The sequence below is a fragment of the Chionomys nivalis genome, chromosome 15 (genome assembly GCF_950005125.1).
Source record: "Chionomys nivalis chromosome 15, mChiNiv1.1, whole genome shotgun sequence".
NCBI classification, from domain to species: domain Eukaryota; kingdom Metazoa; phylum Chordata; class Mammalia; order Rodentia; family Cricetidae; genus Chionomys; species Chionomys nivalis.
Genome location: NC_080100.1, coordinates 21,060,911 through 21,085,480, shown reverse-complemented (window position 1 = coordinate 21,085,480; position 24,570 = coordinate 21,060,911). Strand labels below are relative to the sequence as shown.

General features: G+C 44.2%; 1 protein-coding gene across 3 annotated transcripts in view; it reads right to left on the bottom strand.

Annotated features, from left to right (window-relative positions):
* Positions 1-1,121: 1,121 nt before the first annotated feature.
* Positions 1,122-24,570, bottom strand: part of Npr3 (natriuretic peptide receptor 3) — a 64,779-nt gene continuing 41,330 nt past the window's right edge. For 2 of the 3 annotated variants that reach the window (XM_057789594.1, XM_057789590.1), the window contains exons 4-8: positions 16,618-16,753; positions 10,042-10,136; positions 6,710-6,845; positions 5,047-5,134; positions 1,122-4,061 (exon numbers count right to left, since the gene is read on the bottom strand). In XM_057789594.1, the coding sequence (XP_057645577.1) occupies positions 3,950-4,061; positions 5,047-5,134; positions 6,710-6,845; positions 10,042-10,136; positions 16,618-16,753 (567 nt within the window). In that variant the 3' untranslated portion in view covers positions 1,122-3,949. The remainder of the gene's footprint in view (positions 4,062-5,046; positions 5,135-6,709; positions 6,846-10,041; positions 10,137-16,617; positions 16,754-24,570) is intronic. The other variant, XM_057789593.1, reaches the window with a different exon arrangement.

Genomic DNA, 24,570 nt, shown 5'->3' with positions numbered 1-24,570 from the left:
TTCCCTCACCAGTTCTGACCTGCAGGGGAAAGATGCTAACACACCTGTGGAGCCATGACTGACAGTAGGTGGGGCTCAGGGTAGAAAGGCAGCAGAGACAGTATCAGCAGCGAAGTTCTTCCCATGGTCACCTTGGGAGAAATAAGCTCCTGGTTCTTTTCACTGGGCATGCCCATCATTTCTTGTTGAGACTAGCTACTACAGAAGGTCTAAACTGTTCATTATTCTTCAGATGCGAGACCGGTCCTTCTGGTGCCACCAGCTCATTCTCCCTATTTCTGTGCTGCCCCTAAGTATCCTGGGTTTCTAGACCATTTTCTTTTATTCCACTGAATTAGAAACTCAACTCATTACCAGCTTCCTTCTGAAGTCCTGAACCACAGGGTGTAACTAAACAAAACCCGTGACATGTAGGTAGAGGGGCCAAATTTCTATCACCATTTGCCTTCCTAGCTGCATCCAGTAGGGATCTGAGTCCTTTGTGTCTCAAGAAACATAGGAACTAGTATATTCCAATTTATAAACACTATTCTTTCTCTTTTATTTGTGTGTGTGTGTGTGTGTGTGTGTGTGTGTGTGTGTGTGTGTGTGTAAAAGAACTGCACAAGTAACTCAGCTTCAAGAAAGCAATGGTGTCACTGGAATGGGCTTCTGAACCCATCACTGTCTGTCTCAGGTATATAAGGCCTCTCTTTCACTCCCACCACCTGCCTTTCATCCCTACAGCCAGTTCCAACCAGATAAAAAGAGGTAAGCTAGGGACAGAAAGGGCGCATGTGCCTTCAGGAACAGCACGGGAAGCTGGTAAGCAGAGCAGGAAGTGACTTGGCATTCCAGAGCTTTTCACTCAAGGGAGAGAGGAAACAAGGCCACCTGCTCTCCTTCCTTAGGATTCTCCCTTTCCTCCACGAGTTAGTTCTGAGGGATAAAGAACTATTTTAAGGTCTGTGGAACTACCTATATCTGTGGTTCAGGAAAAGCCGTGTTGGTGGTTTATAAAAACAATATAACATTGAAGGGATTCCCTGTGAAACCCGTTTGGGAGGAAGGGGCATGACTCCACACAGAATCGACTCCGTCTTCTCTCCCAACTCTAAGACAATAATATCCACTAAAAAAAAAAAAAAAAAAAAATGTGTTTATTTCCAATACCATAACTATATGCTTATTTTAGCTTGTTATGAACTTACATTTGACTAGATAAGAAAAATACTAATAAGATATCCTCTTTGAAATCTTAATCATTAGATTTAGGAGTAAAAATGTATAGAATGGCTTAAGAACTAAAGTCCCATTGAACTTATTATATAATAGTTGGCTCTTGGCAGATTAAAAATGACCAAATGTCAAAGCTGTGGCTTAGCAGTTAGGAATTTAAATCCCACGATACAATACAGAGAGTTCTTACCCCAGGGCCACCACAGAACCGACATCTATACACTCAGCAGAGGTTCACCAGCTCAGTGGTGTTTTTAAAACTTAATGTCATTTGGGCAACTCATATGAAGATTTATTTTTTCTGAGACAGAGTCTCACTGTGTAAACACAGCTGACCTGAAACTTACTATGTAGACCATGCTGGCCCGAAACCACAAAGATCTATCTACTCTGCCTCCCAAGTGCTGGGATTAAGAACACCTTGCCTAGCCATGTGAAGATGTTTAAGGAAGGAAAGCTACATAGCAGACATGTAAATGACCTTAACAATACTAGAATTGCTTTAAAATGATAAGAAATGACACCATCTTCCAGAGATGTCAAAAGTCACCCTTTTTTCAAAGGCTAACTCCCTCCTCATCTTTAACATCCTACCTGGGGAAATGCTATTAAACTTGGAACAATTCCTCTAGCTGAAGTAGAAAGAAAAGGTATTTGTTGTAACAACACTGCCATTAATGCACCACTATATAAATTTCAAGAACGGTCAGAAATATTTACACCAAAAGGAATATAGCATTGTAGAGGACTTCCCCCAACACCCCCTCTCCCGTAACTAACACACAGGTTCAAAAAATAAACCTTAGAAAATGAATATCTCTGAAATATATGGAAAAGATTATTGAGAAAGTAAAAGAGGGAAACGAGCTCTCTGGTTCAGATAACTGAAGCGGTTGCAGTCTGTGCACTCAGTTTCCGTAATGTGAGTTCCCAACCATTGGCCACCGCTTTCCTGAGTTCTACCTCACAAGTTTTGAAATCTACTTTTCTTGCCGACTATTTCCACTCTTTTTGACCTCGGCACTTTTCCTTTAGCGACCTAAATGCAGAACCGCAACGGAGCCACTCCTGTTGTTCACGACTGATTCTTTCATCACGTGGTTCGTATCCCGTTTCCTGAGCCATAAGAAAGAAGTGAGCCTCACACAGAAACAGCCCGTTCACTCTGACGTGGGATGCAACCAGCTGTGACACCGTCCTTCCCGGGGAAGCAAGCACGAGCAGCTTCCAGAACTTTGCCCCCACTCAGCTTTCCTCTTCAGCAGACCTGAGTGAATGTGGCCTCCAAGGAATTATGCTATTTCTCCCCGCTAAACGGTGTTTGAGGAACTCAAAATGTTACCAAGAGAGGCATGATTACCAGATGGTACCCTTGCTCTCTCCTCAAACGGTAAAGTGGGAACCCACATTTAAACCTCAGCACACAGGACTGAGTGCGAATCAGATACCCAGCAAAAGCTGGCTCGGTCCTTCCCAGAATGCACTTGTCTGTCCTACCGTGCTGTGGGTAATTTGTGGTGGCTGCAAAACTCGTTGGGGCTCAGGGAACAGAGGGAACAGAAGAGGAACACTCCCTCTTCCAACCACCTTTCGATAAACTGCACTCCTTTTAATTTATCATTTCTGTGCTTCGCTGTCAAATTTTCGCCCATGCTTTCTTCTGGAGGGAAAGATTGCCATGTCTGGGTATCCTCCGCTATACTCCACTGCCTTCCCTCTCTGGATTTTGAAGGGCAATCAGTTGGCCACAATTTAGAAGGGATGCAGCCCTCCAGAATTTAAAACCATTCACAATGAAAAACGGCTTAAAATTCAATGTGTCCCTTTAGAGTTTGCAAGCTGAACGTATTCCTAGATGTCTGCAGTCAAAGCAGCCATTAGCAGTTAGTGCTTGACCACAGCCGAGGGAAAGAGGACAGCAGAGAAAGAGGCCATCCGTTTGCCACCATGGGTTTGTCACACACTTTCTCCGCCCTTTTAGAGTACAAGTGAAATTTAATCTTCAAAATGAAAAAATAGACACATTTCTAATACCAAAATATAAGATTAAAATACTTAAAAATAAAATGTTAGCAGGAAGTAGGGCTTTTTTTTTTACATCATAAAAGAAACATTTAGACTCGCTTTTCTTATATAAATCCTCTTAACTCACTAATATTTACAATTTCCAGAGTAGTTTTTCTGAGACACTGAAAGAGACGGGGAGGATCACTCTGGAGACACAAGGTCAGACCTGACCGTGGACACCGAACGCAGGCCTTGTCTACCGCAAACCTGTCCACTGGATGCAGGGAGCAGCCCTGCATTCTGAGGCTTGAGATTTTTTTTCATTCTAATCGTCCTCTTATTGGGTGTTAAATTCTTTCCAGGAATATTCTACTTGTAAAAAGTGTTTTATTCTAGCTACAAAACATTTAATTTCAGAAAAACCACATCTTTATATCCTTGTGTGAAAGGCGGAAACGCCAGATTTTTCAAAACATAAATCTAATCCTATGTCCTTCCAGCGGTCAGAACACCTAATAGAATGGCGTTACATCCTCAGATTTGTTTGCCATGAGATGAAAGGCCGGGAGGCAGATAGTGATTAATAATCATTCCTGAGCTTCTAAAGGAAATGTAGAGTGAATGACTACGGCTTAAAACAAAGAATTCCCCACGAGCGTCCTTTCTGCTCCACTGATGTCTTTCCTTCCATCTATCTCTCAAGCAGACGAAAGTGGGGAATCTTCTAAGCCACCGAAAAGTGAGATCTGATGGAGTCTTCGCGTAACTCTCGATGCTTCCCAATGTTCCTCTCTTCTTGCTGATTTCGTCTCTCAATGGTTATTCTGTATTTCTTCCTATGTAAAAGCAGAATAAACGCAACAATAAAGCCTCACTTGACAGCAAAATGCTACGGTTCCTCTTACAAAGAATGCCTTCCGGGGACATCTGGGTTAGATCTGATAAATTAGAAATGACACAATATGAAACCCTGGTCAGAGATTAAAGTAGTGTGCCCCGAGGCATTGTGTCCTTATTCAAGGAGGAAAATTGGCAGGCTTTCCGACATACTGTAGAACAAGCCTTCCCCTTCTTCCCTGGGACCGTGTGGGTTCAGTCTTATCTCTTCTGCCCCAGAAGCTCTGCTTGACTCCCAGGATATGCCCCCAGATAAAGATCAGATTAAGTGTACTGTGACCAAAGGGACAGGAACACAATTGTTCCCACAGAGAGCCACATACACCCAGACGTACATCTCCATGTGAAAATGAAGAAACCTTAGAAATAAGCCCTGAATTCAGCCTTTGAAGATTACTGAAGAATGGACCACCACTGCAACAAACGACCAAAACCTTGAGCACACGTACATAGCACCAGTTTATGAGCCTTGAGGTTGAGCCATAGCAACAGCTAAGCATGTGACTTCTTCAAACACAGAACACATTCAGCAGCCTGAATGGGAGATCACTGGGCGCTCCCTCCAGCCCTTCAAGGTGAATATGGCCACTTATTTCTGAATTAAAGGAAGTGTGAGGATAGGTTCATTCTTTGTCCAGATTTCCTCTTCGTGTTTACATTTGGTAGGTAGAAGGGATTCTCATGAATGTATCTGTGGTCCAGAGATCCCAGCAACTCTCTGGCCCATGGTGGCCACAGTACAGTAGAAATCCATAACCCAAGATGACCACCAGACCCAAGATCGCACCAAAGAATGGTTTGATATTTTAACCACCATCCTTCTCTCAGAGAAGGGTGTGGGCAAATCACAGGGAGTATTACGCAAAGACAGGAGACAAAGGCCACACACGCAGAGTGAATTTTAGCATCTTGAATGATCCCTACCTGAAAAAGTAGAAGGCCATTAGCAAACCAGCACCAAGTAGGGCCCCCACCACAATTCCTGTCACTGCTGATTCTTCTAGGCCACCTGCTTGAAAAAGAGACATCACTGGTCAGAGATCATTTGGGGAAATAAGTAGAAATACTTTGGTTTGTGTTCATCTCCCAGTTGAAACAAATTTTTTTTCCTCTGTGAAATACATATATATATATATATATATATACATATATCATGAAAATGCATGCTTTTCAGAAAGCACTAGACAAATGCACTGTCACGTGACAGTGAAGAGAACAGCGGGAAAACAAATTTTAAGTTGAGACTGGGACAAATGGCAGTCATCCTAGTATTTGGGAAGATGAGCAGGAGGATCACACGTTTGAGGCAGCCTGAACTACACAGCAAGATCTGTAACAGGAAAGGAAGAGGAAGAGGGAGGAAAGGAAGGTTAGAAAGAATCACAGACAGAGAAAGAAGCACAGATTCGAGCAGGATTTGATGAGGCTGGAAGCTGGAGATTTCAGACACATCCACACTCTGCTTGAGCTGAAAGTCAAGGAAAGCAGCGTGGATGGACAAAGGCACTGGCCCAGCTCTTCTGTTTCTCTCGGGGGATGGTGACACTCCGAAGTGCTAGAAGGTCTGGGGAATTGTACTGGGTCAGTATTCTGTTTTTAGATGTTCTCACACCAAAGCCAGAGTTCCATCTCCAAATGGCCTACATAGCTTTGTGAGAAAGCAAACCATTTGGATCACTCCACTGGGAACTCAGTTCGAGAAAAATCAGCCTCTCCTATCCTTGCAGAGTTTAGAGTAAGCCTGTAGGTCACGGCCTCATGGGCTCCTCAGACCAAAGCTGGGTATATTTTACTTTACATGTGGGGAAATGGAGGCTTGGTGAGTTGAAGGAACTCTCCTGGCCCAAACAGGCAAGAAGCAAAGTAAGACTTTGGATCCACGCATGGAGGCTACGTGGTCAGTACACTTCTCCATTAATTCTTTCTCATAACTAGTGTATAGACATAAATTCCTCAACATTAAAAGATGGTCCTGAGACACAATGACCATTCATATAGTCACCTAGAATCACCAACTGGCCTGCAAGATTGATACCACTTGTTCTTCCTCGTCAGAAGCCCCTCAGAGACAATCACTTTGGAAAATGTTCCTGTCTCTGAGGAAGATACACCTGCTTCTCTTTCTCCATCCAGAAATGGGTTATAAATAATATGTTCAGTGCTTATTTGTCACTTTGTAAGTTGCCAGGTATTTAAGAACATTATCTGTCCCATAATAATCTTGGAGATCTGGAGGTCAACTATAAACTTTAAAATCAATAATGAGATTTGTTACGGTAGATGAATATGAGACAGTTAATAATATTATTTTTCCTCAAAGTAAAAACCTCTAATAACTAAGAGATTGTAGAAAGAGATATAAATCCAGATAGAATATACTATCATCTGGAAGAAAAGAATAAAGGGAAGAAAGATGGACACTTCTGGTAAGGGAGGAGGGATGGCTATTTTTGAGTTGTTCCCACAGGTTTGAAGACATCAGAAAAAGACATGGCAGCTTTCCGAACACGAGTCCTTGAGAGCAACATGTACTGGACCCACATGACTGGAGAAGAGGAGGAAAAGTGAATTAAGTCTCTGAACTTACATGATTTGCAAGGAGAGCTATTGGTATGCTCCACAATTCTGGTTTCATCTATTCTCAGTTTCAAAGGACCCCAAGGGTACTTGACATTGGATCGCATTTTGAACCGGCCTTCTTTTCCAAAGTAATCACCAATAACCTACAGAGAGGCAAAAGTCAGACATAAAAAGGGAAAAGCCAAAGTTACCTGTTCCCTGCAAGCAAAGGCTGCTCATTTATTTTCTGACTGCCCAGACCCAGAAAACTATATTAATTACAGCACTCTGACCAATGGCTCAAGCATATTTCTAGCTAGCTCCTAAATCTTAAATTAACCCATTATGTATGGCAACAATGCTGTGGCTTACCAGGTAGAGTTCCAGGTGTCTGTCTCCTTGGGCAGCTACATGGCGTCTCTCTGACTCCACCTACTCTCTCTATATATATATCCCTTCCAGCCTGGCTATATTCTGCCCTGCCATAGGCCAAAGCAGCTTTATTCATTAACCAATAAAAGCAACACATGTACAGAAGGACATTCCACATCAGTTCCCAAAAGAGGCACAAAGCTCATAGTCTTGCATGAGCTCCCCAAAACACAGCCTGATTGACACAGGCTACCTCTACACATCATAACCTGCAGGAAGTGATAGCAAGAGCTTCAGAAAAGCAGGAGAAACGGGAGGGGGTAGGAGCTCTCCTGCTGTGCACATGGACTATCACAGTGGCTCCTCATGGCAGCAAAGGAATCAGGGTCACGTAGACTTGAAAAGGTATGGACATGACAGAGACAGTGCCTGGTGAGGCCTGTCTGCACTGGAGGCTGCACCCTACCAATGCTGTCCCTAGGTATCCTGCAGCTGCTACAGCATAATGGGAAGGGTGGATTCTTTTCACTTCCCTATGAAACAAAAGTCTACAGATTCACAGCTTTTCCCTGGCTCATTCCACAGGGCCCCTTCTGCCCTTCTGCCACTGAGGAGTCCACACTATCAGTCATGTGTGAGGCCCATTTCCCTTGGGGACATGTGACAGAAACCAATGTCACTGCATACCTGCTTAGGTTAAGCATGTGACAGATACACAGCCCCACACCCCTCAGTCAGATTGACATATAATTATAATACTAAAGAATATAATTTAGAGTGATAGAAAGATGGCTTCGGAGGTAAAGGCCCTTGCCAACAAGCCTTAAGACCTAAATTGGATACCTAGGACCCACATGTTGGAATGAGATAACCAACTCCTACACATAGTCCTCTGACCTACATATACACAATAGATAGATGATAGATAGATAGATAGATAGATAGATAGATAGATAGATAGATAGATAGATAGATAGATAGAGACAGATAGATGTAATTTAAAAAAATGTATCTTTGAAGAACTTTTTGGTTGACCTTTTGGCCAGTGCTGTGTCCTTAGGGGTCACATTCATCTCTGATGAACTCACTTCTTGTGCTCTCCCATTATCAGACTGAACTCTGTTTCAGCTGTCACCTTAGACCCTTGGATGATATAACTGCAGGGTCACGCTCCAGTTAAATGACTATTAGGTCAGTCACATGAGCCAATCTGGTAGTGCCTTCTCACACAGCTCCTAGGGGTTCTCCACTTTTGCCTGGGCACAAACTTGTGCCTCCTGGGTGGCCTGTGACATTTTTCCTTCCTCCTCACTGAGTGACAGCAGGCTCTCAAAGGCTATATCAGCTCAGGGTCAAAATCAATTCTAGGTCCTCATGAAATATGACAGTGACTGGTAGGTGCTGAGTCTATCCCAAGTGTTTTGCATGCGCAGCCTCACAAAGAGATGGGATGAACCATCACTCCCCACTTCTCCAGAGGAGGAAGCCAGACTGCAGACAAGCACTAGAACAGGGGCGATATAAAAATCATTCGGTGAACACAGAGAGAGGGCTCCTGTTCCCTCACGTCCCATACAAAGGCTAGGCATTACCCCACAGAGAGGAGAGGTATCTTATGCCAGCGCCCACGAAAGCAACAGGAGTGATGCTGATCTTCAGAGTGGAAGAGCTGTGTCTGCTCCTCAGCAGCTGCAGCACTCAGGGGAGTGGCCCATGCATCTTGCCTGGGCAGCACAGTAGAGCTGGCCCTGTGGTATAGGTGTGGGTAAGCCTACTGGTCTACCCTGATAGCATGAAAGCAGGAGACGGCCCCGCCCCTTGCTCATTGCCACATAGGGTGAACTAGACAGAGCAATGTCTGAGAGCTCACCCTGGTGATAAAACGGGAGGGGGAGTTGGCAGGCTGAACAAACCTGCAACCATCCAAGCCCAGAACCAGAGTTATGAGTTGACCAACCCAACAACCACCCCATCTATGATCTGCTGGAGCACATGAAGGGCCACATCCTACAGATTCAAAGCTGCAGGACCTCCGTGACACAGGGCAGCAACAGGCTATCCAAGAGGAGCCCCAGTGAGGTCCCAGCAATGACCAAAGACCTCAAACCAGACCAATGGCTCTTTTCAATGAGCACTTGCAAGTAAAGATATATGGACAAAGGATTTACTGTGTGACTCTCTGTGTCATACTGCAGCTCCCATGACAAGATTGTTTCTCTCTCTCTTTTAAATTTTATTATTTTCATTTTATTTTATTGGGGGGAGTATAAGGGCAAAGGGTGGATAGGAAGGGAAAGGGAGATGAATGGAGTTGAGATGTATGATGTGAAAGACACAAAGGATAAATAAAAAGAAAGTTTAAAAAAAAAGAGTGATGGCCTTGACCTTGCTAGGAAACAGGGCAATCATCATCTGCTGAAAAATAGTTTTTCAGCACTGAATTCAGAAACACTGAATATTTATTTAATACCTATTTCTTTCTCTTTATTTGTCCATTAGAGGTCATGTGTTACTTTTCTAGGTTTCATCTCATATGGTTCTAATGATGTCATGAGGCCAGCAAGGAAAACATTACAATTCCCATGTTATAGCTGAAGAAACTAGAGCAGAGAACCCTGCCCGGTCACTGTCACAAACTCATCTTCAGTCCAGGTAGATTTCTGTCCTGAAGTTCCATCTTTTGAAATAGTAACACCTGAAAATCCAAAACAACCTCTAGAGGAAAAAAACCTCTGGAAATGGAGAGGCAAGCAAGTTGCACTTCCTGGGCTGACTGGTGTCTTCATTACCAGGGCTAAGGAGTGACTCCTGACTGCTTGGAAGGTAGGGCTTTTTTTGGTGTGCCCTGCCTTCCACCTCAGTGAACAGTAAGCTTTGCCTACCCGGAAGCCTCATTTGTGTTTGAAGGGTGCATTGGACACCAGGACAAATACACCCTCAGAGTCCCCACTTGCCAGAGTGACCAATGCAGAAGTGTCCTTTCCTTACCTCTTGGGTGCCGGCTTCGATGTCGGTCATGGCAACCACAGAGAAGTCCCCATACCGGTCCCCGTTGGCATCTATGGACACCTGCCCAGCGATACCTGCAGGAGAGGCAAAGAACTCTGCATTAGTAACTTACGGTACCTCTGCCTGCCAAGAAAATGAATTGATGGGATTTTTAAAAACAAATTCATGCCACAGGGAATCACATCAGACTGGAAGCATTTTTGTTGGCATTTGGAAAGACATTGTAATTTCATCTGTGTCTGCATTCCTAAATTCTTAACATTTCTCCATTTAAAAAAGAAAAAGAAATGATCTTTAGGGAATACTTCTGAAAAAAGAACAGAAGAAGGCTGATGCTGAAGGCAGTGTGCTTACTCTAGAGTTTCGATGTTTTATTTTTTTAAAAGTAGCAAAAAGGTAAAGATGTCTTATCACACACAGGTTTGGGTCCTCATTAGACAACTCTCATAAGGAAAATCACTCCGACCCAGGATTCAGTAGTATGCTTCATACAGGCTGCAAGAGTGCTGGGGGTCTGGTTGCTGGGTCCCTGGGGCCAGTGTCTAAAGAGCAAGTCTTCATTGCCCAATGTGTCTTCATTCATTGCTTATGCAAACACTATCCGGAAGATTCCTGGGTGCTGAGTTAGCACTGCAGGAAAGGCTGAGTTAGAACGGCTCAGGAGGGGCCTGGACTCAAGGAGGGGTCTGCACTGCGGAGTCAGCTTTTCCTAGTAGAATCAGACAAACAGGTTGGGGCCAGAGAAGTAGGTGAGCGTGCTTGACACCAAGCTGAACATAGGTCATGTAGGTTTGAACTCTGGGACCCACACAGTAGAAGGAGCAAACTGACTCCCAGAAGTTATCCTCCAACTAACACACCACACACACACACGCATGCACGCACGCACACACACACATGCAGAAAATAAATAAACAAACAAACAAATAAATAAATAATAAATGGAATTTTAAAGTGTGATTTTGGGTTGTTTTCTTCTTTTATTGACGAATCAGAACACTGAATTGCCGTTTTGTCTTTCCCCACCTCTGCCACCGTGGCCAAGGCACTGGTCCTCTGAATCTCAGTCTCTACAACCAGCGTAAACAAGCATAAGATCACGTTCCTACCAAGAAGCGGTAGAGCTGAGATAAAACACGTGGGGGCACCGCCAGCTGTTTTCCTCTATCTGTCGCTACTGCTATTATCATTCCTACAGGTTGAGTAGCCCTTAGCCAAAGGGTATAGGGCCAGATGTGTTTCAGATTTCAGGTGTTTTCAAATTTCTGAATATCTGCATACACATAAGGAGACACCTTGGGGAGAGGATGCAAGTCTAAGGACCAGATTCTTTCATCTCTATACATACTTATACACATAGCCAGAAGGTAATCTTAATACAGTATTTTCTGTAATTTTTTTGCATGAGATAAACATCCATTATGGGGAAGTTTCCATCTGTGGTGTCATTTTTGACATGTAAAATGTTCCAATGTGGGGCATTTTGATCTTGAGATTTGGGGCTGGAAGATGCTATTATAAAGTTTCTCCTTACATTACTGTGCCTGTGGTATCATAGAGAGTACTTGACCACGATCTACCATTCAAAGCATGACTCAGCACAAGTTAAAATGTAGCTAAAAAGAAAAAAAAAGGCAGGGATTATGGGATTATAAAATCCCATACACAGGAGGAAACCTGTGATTCAAAACACAATCAAGAGTGTAAGTTATTGACCTGGTTTAATTTACAAAGACCCTAAGGCCAAAAAGAACCAGAGAACCATGAAGTTTCCGATGAGCCAGTGAGATAGGAGGCTGGAACAGAGCAGCCAAGGCACAGAGGACCCAGCCACTTTGACAAGCAGTGATGGGTGCTCCCAGCAGCTAATCCCCAAAGGCCACCAGAGAACAGAGGCTGGTGCTAAACAGTCTGTATTTGCATCTTGGTTCACTAAGTAGCAGGATGTGTGCACCGGCCCTGTTCTAATCAGAACAAGCCATTTGTTTCCTTTGTGGGAGAATTCTGTGCTGTTCTTCCTTGCTGCTGTCGTCAGTTTTCTTCTCCCCAGACGGAGTGACCGCCTCAGGGAAATGTCCACTGAGGAGCATCCCAAGGGAAAGTTCCATCCTCTCGTGTGGTTTGGAGAGGGCAGGCATTTGGGTTTACTGTCCTTTGGGCTGTGGTTTGAAGGCCCACTGATTTTTCCAGACTTTGGGTTACTTTGCTGGAAACAGAATGGGGTTACATCTTGATTTTTTTTTTTGTCTTCTTAATTCAGGCAGGTTACAAAGGATGCACCTATCACAAACTTATGCATCCTTGAGAAGCTATGAAACTTCAAATTATACACACATGCAGTATATATACATATATATATGTGTGTGTGTAAATGTGCATATGCATATACATATATGTGTATATATGCATATAAATATGTGTATACATATACATATTCATTCTCCAAACATTGTGGCTATCTGAGGTCACTTGTCAATCTGTCCAGAGGCGTTAGGGAAGTATGCCCTGAGTGATTTACATTGTATTGTATTTGATGCAGTGGTCCTGGGAATCCAGCACCTCATTACACCTTTAAGTGATTGCAATTCTGCCAAGAAGTGGGGTGAGAACTCTCGGGGTGGCTGCTTTGCAAAGTGAGACTTCACCTGAGCGTATCGAGCAGAAGGTGAACTTGTTAGGGTGACAGCAGAATTTTCCTGTGTATCAGCAATGAGTCCTTCTAACCCGGTTTCTATTTGCCCAGGCCTGAGCCACACACAGTCCTGTTTACCTTGCCCCTCTAACCTCTCACACAGAGGAAACACGGCCTCTCCTTGGACCATTTATTGGAAGTCTTGAGAGTTGATCATAGGTTTCACGGCAGTAAAATCCAATTTTGTCAAATAACATCCAGGGTATTTTTTTCTCCTGACAACTTAATGGTCACTTACAGCAACCACTAAAATTAAAATTGTTTTTAATGTGAGGGAGGTTTGAGTTTTTCTTCAGCTCTTTGAGGGGCTGCCTTCAAATGGACTGCTGCTTAGGAAATAACATGGGCTCTCTGAACTATTCAAAATCACCTGGGCATCGGTCTTTACATTTGGGACACATAAGATCCTAATTTTAGACTCAACTATACTATTCTTTATACTCTTGGTACATACTGACCGCGTAGACCTGACCCTAAAATGGAGCCATGAAGATGGCGTCTGAGAAAAGTTAGCGCCTGTCTCAGCTCTAAACCAAGCTGTGTCCCAGCCATTGTGGACACCTGCCCTTCTCTCGCCAACCTCTCTCAGAGGTGCCTTTGAGCATCCCCAACCCTGGCTCCGGTCCCGCTGTCAGAAGACCAAGAACAAATGACCACACCGCGCGGTGAGTAATAGCTAAGAATGGGATTTGCCTGACCAAGGTTGTGTCCCCACACACCAGTTTCTCGGTGCATTGTGCACAGATTCTGGGAAATTTGACTTTGTCCTAATATGCCCCCTAAATTACCCTATTTGATTCCTGCCCCTCAGCTGAAGCAGGAAGAGCCAAAACAAGTTCATCCAGGGAGCTTGTTTACCCCCAAACAACTACTTGTCTAAAATGGAAGGTGTCATTCTTGTCTAGGGTAAAACATGGTGTTCACTGAAACCACAGTAGAGAAAAGAAACTTACCTGGGCTGCCATATCTACTACCCAGACAACCCTAGCTGGAGCACCACTCCTCCCTTCTGTCCTTCCCTTTTAATATCTGAGGACAAGCTGAGGCCATGGAACATAGAGGGGACCATCCCATACTCCTCTCTCAAAGCTAGACTCGGCTTTGCTCTTGGCATTGAGAAATCTCACTCACGTAAACACAAGTACAGGCATACTCCAGTCCACTGAAGGGCTCACAGGACAAGTTGGCACGATGAAGAACTGGAAAGGCCCCTTTCAGTTAGCTTACCCAGTCTCCTTAGAGAGCAAATTGGGTACCAGAGGTCACGGGCTCCTGCTTCCCGCATCCCCAGTCTGCACTCTGTGTTAATGGTTCTTGGAAGTTGCTCACCAGCACGCTACAGGCTATGTGCTACAGAGCAGCCCTAAGGCACACCGTCTCCATGGAAACTCTTTCAGCAGTTTCCAGGTCCATGGGTCTGGTCCCACTGCATCTTGAGCTTTGGGTCCTATCTCACTGCCCTTTATATTCAGTTGTCAGCCACATAGACCCCCCCAGCTCCTCAGGGAGCAATCTCCTACCGCATACACCCAGACTTCACTGCAATGGCTGCCTCCTCTGTGGCATAGTCTCCTAAATACAATGTCTTCTGTCACCGTCAGGTCCCAGTCAGCTGCCATGTCCAGAGGCCTTTCCTTGACTTCTCTAACCCAGCAGTTCTATCCCACCACTTTCTATCTTCCTACCCTGTTTTATTTGACACCTCCTGGCATGGGGGAGGGGAGTTTACTGCCTGTTCCTACACACATCTACACCTAAGAGAAACTGATTGTGGACAGCATCTTCTGTTATTGGCTTCATCCTCGGCTCCTTGAACAGTGCCTGGTCTATCACAGAGGCCTGGCAAATGCACTGGATAAGTGAACAGAAGAGCTGATGCCTGCTCTAGGAACCAGTCATGCCAGCTTGGCGTGTTGGTGAGGAAGCCACCACCTTTACATACACTACTGACAAAAATACAGATTCACAGAATTTTTTATGTTTGGCAAATAGTCGGCCCTGAAAACATACTTACAATTAACATTATACTGACTGAACAGAAATATACATGAGTGTATACATATAAGTACATAGATATATACACATATGCATATAATTAACAGTTGGTGGAAAATAAAAGAGGCTATGAATATGAAGGAGAGCAGGAAGAAGTATATATGAGAGTTTGAAGGAAAGGAAGAAAGAAAAAGGAGAAATAGAATTAAATTCCCAAAAAATTTTAAAAGAAACCATTTTGGTGGTAAATGAACCAGCACAACCTATCAAAAGAAAAAGAAGATTGGTGATATTCGGTGCATCGTATAAAGCACCCACAAACCTAGAAACCTAAATCCCTCACCATTGGAAATGTTCTCTGTGAGAAACAGTCTCTGTGACACCGTGTTGCAGAATAATAAAAACTGTAACTAACTGAAGCCTCCACCAATTAACGGTGGATTAGAAGCTGGGGATGGCAGAACCTGCAATCCAAGTACTCAGGAGGCAGAGGCAGGAGCATCTCGTGTTTAAATCTGATCTGGTTTGTATAAGCAAGTTTCAGGCCAGTCAGGACTATATAGTAAGACCCTTCCTCAAAACAAATAAACAAAATTATTGAAAATAAGTAAAAGAATTAAAGAAATTATTATACAACAGAATCACACTTAACTCTCATTTCAAAATATGTTAGATCTACTCATACGGAATTTTCTGGCATACAAAAAAGTAAATTCTATAAATGGAACTAAAATGAAAAATGATGTTTGCAATGAATCCGGCTTTCTAAAAGTTTTACATTGTTTGCTTTGTATTGTGTGCTGTCAGAGAGCATAGCACACTCTGGAGTCATCTGGAAAATTGCTGACAGTGATTGCATTGGGGAAAGGCAACGGCGCTGAGAACAAAGGCTTCACTTTTTGTTTTGTACATCTTTATACCATTTAAGCTTTCTAGCCAAGAAGAGTCTCATCTTTAAATGTCAATGTCAGTTGCTGGAATGATGAGATAATATGCTTTTTGTTGACTTTTCTGTTTTCTGTTTGTTTTTGTCTTGTTTTCTTGCTTTGTTTTTTTTTTTTAAGCAACTAATATTCACTACTTTGAAAGTCAAATAAAAGCAGAGGGCGTGGACCTGCTAAGCAGCTCTAACGACCAGGTTGAATATGATGGCTAACATCTGCATTTCACTGAAACCAACCTGGTGTGGGTGTGGAGATGTACAGCTGGATTAACACACCTTTAAGCCTGCCTGCAGATCTTCCACACTGGTTGTTCTGTGGTGAATACAGCTTGTGGTGTGTGTGTGTGTGTGTGTGTGTGTGTGTGTGTGTGTACACAGAGCTAGGGAGGTGGGCTAGGGAAGTGAATTTGTGGATAAACTGCTTACTGTACAGGCATGATGACCCAAGTTCTGACTCTCAGGCCCCTGTAGAAAGCTGAGCAATCACTTAGATCTGTAATCCTTGTACTGACAGAGGCCAAAACAGGCAGGTCTCAGGGGCTTGCTGCCCAGCCAATCTAGTCAAAACAGTGAGCTCCAGATTCAATGAGAGACCACCTCAAGAACTAAGTTGAGGAATAATAAAACCTCACACACACACACACACACACACACACACACACACACACATATATATATATATATAAAGTGTTATATAAATAGGCAAGGAGCAGGATGGTTCTTAATGAAGTAGAATCTGCTCAATGCCACGTTCACATGCATGGCATTGTTTGATCTTATTTTTACAAGCCAGTGAGGTGAGTTGGCTTATTCTCCATACTTTCAAACTGAAACAAAATCAAGTCTATTGTTGCAGTAGATAGCAACTACAGAAGCAGTGACTCACTTGGCTGCAGTGCTGCTGCCATGGAAACTGAATCCCTACCTTCAAAAGTCCTGTTCCAGGTCTGCTGGATGATTCTCCCCCCGTCCTTCTTGCTGTAGCCAGCTCTGAGAACTTCATGTAAAGCCAGAACGTAGAGGAGGATGGCATCATGGAACCCTTCAACAAACATGTTCACCTGCAAAGGAAACCCATTGAGTGAGCCTGAGCACCTGATGATTGGTGTTCCTCCATGATGCAAGCAAACAAAACGGTCCAACCTGGGTCTGTAGATGTGAGATCAAGGGAAGAAGTGGGCAGAATTATCAAAAGTAACTACCAAGAGTCTTATCATGTTTTCCTGGCACTAAGTAGGAAAAACACTTCCTGAGAATTTACAGAGCAAACAAGACATTGCAGAAGTCAAAGAAACCATTCTGTTGTTCAGGTTAGTTATTCCAGGAACTTTGACCCTCTTTTCGTGCAATTACCCTTCTGCCGACATCTTCCATCAGCCTCAACACGGCATGAGTCCAACTCCCCAGTGAAGTTTGCTCCAGCTTCCACTGCCCATGTAATCTCTTTACATTCTGAGTGTAGCACACAAATGGAACAGTAGTAACTGGGCAAGCTGGGGCAGAGAAGTGAAGGGTTTGAGGCCAGCCTACACTACATGGCAAGACCTCATCTCAAAAGATCAAAATGAAACAAAAATGTAGGTATCCATTTGTCCATGCTCAACAAAACTGTTATCAACTGCCGACACATAACAAAGATACAAAGAATAGACACAGGGCTTTCTTCCTGCCTTGGGAGGGGGCAGCAGTGTTTGCTCCTGCATTGGCAACAACACATCTGTCTCTCTTTCCATTCCCTGCCAAGCTCCAGGGACAGAAATTGATTCAGTCTTGATAGGTGATACATTTTATGTGATCTCTGGCTCAGGAAAGGGATCCTTGTTCTCCAAAACCCTAGTTTCACAAATGCACACTGGCCACTAAGTTGTTTCATTGTGTTGAGTTTTATTCTTCCATCTGTACCCATGTAGGTGGTGTAGAACCTTCTTTAAGGGTGATTGCAAGAATCACATGGCAACACAGCATAAAGTGTCTAATGAGTATCAAGTATTCAGCCCTCAGTACTGTCCTGGAGTCTTATTCAGATACAGTAAATAGAGCAATCTATAATCTAGTATTATAGATTGGGGGAGTATGATAAAGAGAAGCTCAAGAGTGGTGGCAAAAGTTGACCTGAATTCTGAAACTGAACAGATGTTTGGAAGGGCAGAAGTTTTGAGAAAGCACCCTGGGTAGAATAACGCGGCAAAGACATACCCTGACCACTACTGCATTAAAAACAACAGTTCTGCTCAGCTGAAGCGAGCGGCAGCATGGACAACCAGCAGAAACTTGGAAAATATTTGTGCCTTCGATACAGAGTTGGTAAATTACCCAGTGTTCCAAAATGGCATTTATTTTTCAAGAGTCTGAGTCAATGGCAGAAAGCCAAGGCTACAGGAAGAACTGGGGATTCCTGGGAGGATGCTGGCCAGTGCTTGAGTGCAGACTACCTGCTCTGTCCCTCTACATACAGAGGCCTCCACTGACCTTCTGTATGGCCCGACTCAAGGGCATATGGTGTCACATTGGTGTCTCCCAGTTCAAAGACACACACACAAATGATGTCACCTGTTTCAAGGGCACACTCACAGAGAGCGGCAACACCCAGCTTCATTTGTCCCCATCCCAACCCTTGCTGAGTCTTGTTTTGCACTATGGGAGCAAGTATTTCAGATTTGCCAATGCTGGAACCTGGATGGCTCCAGTTCTGCCTTCTCTAGCTGTGTTCCTACCTCCTTCTGGGCCTTGCATTCCTCATCTAGAAAGTGAAGGAAATGACAGTGCCTTCCTCCTCAGGTTGCTATCAGTTTTCTCTGAATTGAGAAGTGTAAAGGACTTCACACAGCTTCTGCCACCATCATCCCTTGTCAGCTGTTGTTGTCACGACTTTCCAGAGATGAGGGGTTACAAACCCAGCGATTCTGCCTAGCTTCTAATTCTGAATAGCAACATCCAACAAGCGAGCTATCTTATTGACCCATTTTATACCTGATGGAAAGCAGAGCTCCTCGTTCACACTCTGATGCCCCAGGCAGATCTCTTACACCATTACGGTCCTAACAACACCTAGTAGAACAGCACTGTCCAGGCTGGGCAGGAAAAGGCAGACTATAGGACAGATTCAAGTTTACAGAGATCTTGTAGTTAGCAACTAGCTGGATCCACAGTCCATGCCTAACCCAGATACCTCACTCAGTCTCTTAGCCTTCCAAGTCTTCATTTGTAAAGTCTCGCCACAGCACTGGGCCACCTCACAGAGATTTTTCTGGGATTTAAATGAATTAGAACATTAAAACACCAAAGAAAGTTCTGGAGACCATGAAAGCCTTGGGCAGAAGTTTGTTCTTACTTTTAGCTGTTAAACTTAAGTCTCAGAAACACTGTTTTCTTAGGCAAAGAATGCTATAGAAATAACATCTACCAGTCAAAGATAATTTTTGCCTGCCTTGAATATGCTAATTTAATTTTCCAAAGGAATACAAATTTTTCACTTAGACCATGAAGTCATCATGATTTGAGAAAGCATGCATGCTGATGAATTTTAATAAGTATACTTTAGCTGTTAAATTTAATTCGCAATACACGATCATTTTTCCCCCACAAGTCTATCTTCTCTTTTATAACTTTATAGAAACCATCTTGATTTCCACTACAGTGGAAAGTCATGGAATCATAGCTGTGACGTGTGGGGGATGTGTGGGACTTCAGGAAGCACTAGGGTGCCCATATTTTTCTGAAGCTATTGGCTACTAACTGTTGGCTTCAGGAGAAGGAGTCATTTTTCTACTCATGCTCATGAAGTAACCCTAATGAAATGTAATGGCTTACAAGCTTTAAAAGATGTGGAACTAGAAAAGGAACTTATTGGGTAAAAGAGGAGTTTAGCATCCATGGGAGAGAAATAAGAGGGGGTAACAATGTAGTTGAAAGTGACCAAAATACATTAAGTATATGCATAAAATTGTTGGACTGATAAACCCTGGAAAGGGGAGACCATTGTTTTGCTCGGTCTTCCTGAATTTTGTTCATGCATGCCATGCTCTGTAAATGCATGTTTCCTAGAGCATACCTGTTTAAAATACAACATGAGACCCTGGGCCTCATCCTTCTTACTTTGTGGATGTCATCATCTTCCTCCTGCTCTTTCATCGTCCTCCCCTCTAAATCCTCACCCGGGGACACCATACTGATGTTAGCCATTCAGAGTACTGGTCATGCTACCAAGCGCCATGCCTTAACTGGCCCTTCCCATTCCTTCCTTCTTGATGCATCCTCTCTTGTCCACAATAGGAAGAACAATTGTCTACCCAAGAAGGATGAACTTGGATTGCTTTTGTTCTACAAGTTTGCTGCCAAAACAGGTCAGACAGGCTCTGGACATAAACTCTGGTCTGAAATCTCCTACTATCTCAATTTGCAAGTGAATCACAACAATCACCTCCTGCCCTGTCAGAGTGGCTGAGTATCTCCCTCTCCTTCTGGAGAAGGATGCTGACCCCGCTGAAGCTGAGGCACCCTGGCCTGCTGCGGAGGAGGTTTCATCACACCTACCTCATAGGCAAAACCCCAGAGAGTGTCTTTTCTCGAGAGAACATTCTCACTCTCACACGTGTCTTTTTTTAGTGGCAGGGAAGCCCGTTAGCACATTACAACCGCTGTAAATTGGAAGTGCAAAGTAAGGAGAAAAAAAGGAGAGGGGGAGAACAGTATTAAGTTGTACCAGGAACAGTTTTCTTTGGACCTCCGGAGAGAAGGAGCCAACTCATTTGGTCTGCCTCCCTGTCTCTGGACAGAACAACCCTTGGACCTCCAGGCCCTGGTTGTGACACATCACACTGTTGTTATCAATCACAGGAAGTGGGACTCCCTTGCCTAAGCAACCCGTTTGGGTGTTCATCATCTGCTTTAGTTACTTAAATTCCCTGACAAAAGCAACCGAGGAGAGGAAGTTTTTATTTTGCTTCAGAGTTGAAAAAATCAGCTAGTTCATCATGGAGGCCAAGTCCTGGTAGCAACAACTTGAGGCTGGTAGTCACGTTACAGGTCCCCAGGAAGCAGAAAGCAAGGAGTGCTTGTGTTTAGCTAGCTTCTTCCTTTGGATGTAACCCAGCGCCCAAGTCCGGGGAAGCTGACCCTCTCCTTTAGTGTGGCTTCGCCCACCTCGATGAGATAATCCTTCACGGGCATGTCCAGAGACTGGCCTAATCTAAATCATCTCTCCCGGGTGCACCCGGAAGCTTGTCTCCTCGGAGGTTCCAGCTCCACTCAAGCTGACAACCAAAACCCACCATCATGGCATCCTTTTAGCCAGAAAATCCTCCCTTAGCATCACTTGCTGAGGTCTTAAATTCCTAAACGCAGCCACTCCCAGGCTAGATAATGAACAAATTGGATTAAGAAAACATGACCGTTGACAATCTCCACCAGACAGAATCACTGTCCCCCGCAGAGAGGCTGTACACATGGAAGCCATGACAGGGCCTCCTCTCTGCCAGCGCTGCTAGCCACATTCCCTCATGGAGAAAGCCGAATGGGAATGATCATGTTTGTCCATTTTCAGATGAGCATAGATAGACTTGGCATTCATAGCATGACTCCCTCTGTTACACTGCACAGCTTCTTCCCCATTTCTCTCTGGGGAGGCAAATTCGTGGGCAGGTGAACTCCTGGATGCTTACGAGTAAGTAAAACATGCTGTCTGCCTCAAACACTGTATGTATCATGAGAGAGGCCTGTGAAAACAGAGTGCCTGAGCCAGGCGGTGGTGCCGCACGCCTTTAATCTCAGCACACAGGAGGCAGAAGCAGGTGGATCTCTGTGAGTTTGAGGCCAGCCTGGTCTACAGTGAGAGTTCCAGGACAACCAAGGGTGCTACACACAGATAAACCCTGTCTCAGAAGGAAAAAAAATAGTGTCTGGACATGAAGAAAGCTCGTAAAGCTCTCAGGTAGAGACAGCTGGAAGAAGGCTCCCAAAGGGGAGTGCCAAGCTAGACTGTCCTGGGGTTTGGCTTGTGGCATTCGCCTGAACTCAAGCATGCCACACGGTGGTTCTGTCTTCCTTACCACAAACCGTTGGTTCCCAATGCAAATGAGGAAAGCTGTGGGTGCTAATTTCTCTGGAAAAAGAGATGCCTTCTCACCTCTCAGTCACTGAAGATCACATGGGGGAAAGTGGAATTTTGAAGAAGAGCAAGTAAGAGGTCAGCCATGGACTGTACTTCCCCCTTCATCTCTAGCAAGGACAGCATCACCGGGTCGAAAGTAAATTCTAGGAAGGCCCTGAAAGTGGATTTTGTCCAATGCCCACATGCCTCTGATACGGCAGACATCGGGAGCGGCTTGGGAATGCTACGTGGGTAGCTCAAAGGCCAAAGATAATTCTACATTTGAGAAACACTTAATACATACATCACTTCGTTACACTTTATCTACACTTTGTATTTCAAAAATGTATTACTAGGGCTGGGAAGAAAAACTCAGTGGACAAAGTGTGTGCTGTGAGGCATGAGGTCTGGAGTCTGGATCTGCTGACACCACAGGAATTCTGGGCAAGCATGGTGGCTCCCCTGCAATCCCAGTGCTCAGAAGACGGAAGCAGGATCCCTGGCCAGTCGGCTGCCCTCGCTGTTGAGGCAAGCTCTGGGTTTAATGGAGAAACTCTGCCTCAGAGAATAAAGTAGGGAGTGACTAAGGGAGACTTCCTGCCATCGATCTCGGGCCTCTATGTACACGTATAGACAAAGGCAAACACATATGTTTACCTCCCTGCAAACCCACGCCACACAAACGTACTCTATGTGTCATCGATTTTCATTCAATTTCCCTTTAAGTCATTACACTACAAGTCTATCATCCAGCAGCAGGAGAAAGTAGCATCTTCCAAGTGCTACCACACTCTGCCCCGCACTCTATTACTGGCTGATGCCCTACTGCACCAATCCTGTCTTCATAGAATTCACCCTTGGTCATTTGCTGAGTTAGTCCATTCAAACCTTGGTGAAGAAGTTAAGCTAAACACTGCACACCTTACCTTTCATGAATTCTGAGAAGATAATGCATGTAGCTTCTTGAAGTTCAGACATCTTGCCAACAATGAAGCTAAGCCCCTCCCCACATATGTCTCCATGCATAGCCAAATGTTGTTGTTGCATCTAGCATGCTGGATCTCCTCCTCCCTAAACTGAAGTTATGATTTCCTTGGGATAGGATTTTCCCCTAAGCTTCTGAGACAACTGTCTCCATTCTGAGCCTTATTACACCCTTGTGTCAATGCTATGGACTTGCAAGTGACTTAGATCTTGCAGCCCAGAGAGTAGCTGCTTGTAGACAAAGGGGAGGGTTTCTTCTCCCTCATCATCTAGAACAGAATGGTTTAGAAAAAAAATAAGTCTTTGCAAGGTCACAAAGTTATGTCCCCATTCATCCCTCATAATGACTGTAATGACTATGGAGACTTAGCCTGGGGGCCACGGGATGGGCATGTGGAACTCATTGACATTAGCAAACACTAGCAAGGAAAGTTACCCAGGCTCTGCTGGAGAGGAGCAATGAATGGAACTCTAGGGTTTCACATTGGGAGCTGGTAGACAGAGACCACAAGTGGCAATGACCTTTTCATGCACTTCCAATGCTCACATGGGGGATTACATCATCTGATATGTTCATCCTTTGAGTATACTACACACACATGTACACACAATTTCTAGATGTATCTCATCACTCATATTACTGGAAGGCTTAGCTGAAAAGGAATACCCATAATGTCATAATTGTCACTAGCTTTCAGATGAGCAAGTGAATGACATCTTTCCTTAGCCTTGATATATCACCTTGACACAGGTAGATGTCTCTGGAAAGCTGGTGACCCAACCCCATATGACTGTGCAGAATCCATGTGATCTGTGTTCTTTTCAAGGGAGGACATTCAGATGGAAGAAGGTGGGTTCAGACAACAGGTGCCATGCAAGGTGGTGAGAAAGACACCAGGAAAGGAAAAGAGGAGAGACCAGGGCAGAGGGAGACAGGAAGGTCAGAGAGAGAGATCAATGTTGAGATGCCAGGGACTTCTGTCCTTCAAATACCATGGAAGGCTCTTTCCAATTGCTATAGGACTTACAGTTTTGGTGACCCCTCCCTCCTTCACCCTTTCCCATCTAGGACCTATAGCAGCTTAGCATCCTGTTTTCATTCATCCCCTCCTCTTCCATGCCCACCTCTTTGCAAACAGTGCCTTTATGAAGTTCTGTTATTTTCCTTAAGCATGTCTTCTCTTTCCTCCCGGGGACAATCTCAGATGTACCTACCTTCTATGATCCACTTACACTGGATCTTACTGAGACTGTCTCTGGCCAGTCAAACCCTCCTTTCTGCTGCACCTACGCTAAGTACAAATTTGTGGTGTTCTACTCATCATTCTCATTTGCAGATTTGCAGAGCTGTACACATAGGCACTACACAGCCACAGAGTAGAACAGCCATACCACAAGCTTGTTTCTTTTCCTAGGTCCGAGGCCCAGGATCTAAAACAGAAGCCGCACTCACTTGAGTTGATATCACTGTCTCCTGTCGCTTCCTGCTGCTCCCACCTGTGCCTGCCTCTTGCACACCATTACTCCCACCTGTGCCTGCCTCTAGCATGCCACTTTTTTGGTCGCTTGTTACTGATGTTCTGTAAACTAGGGAAGGAAATCACCATGCCTGTTACAGCTCTCACCCTGCTACTAGGAATGGGAAGTGGTACTACTATGTCCCTTTCTTACAGAGATAAAGCATGCGTCTCTGCTATTAATCCAGCAGTTTCATTCCAAGTAATTTACACAACATAAATGAAAACATAATTCTCCGAAAGACTCATAGAGATGTTCATTACTGGTGCAAATAATGTCCAATTGAAA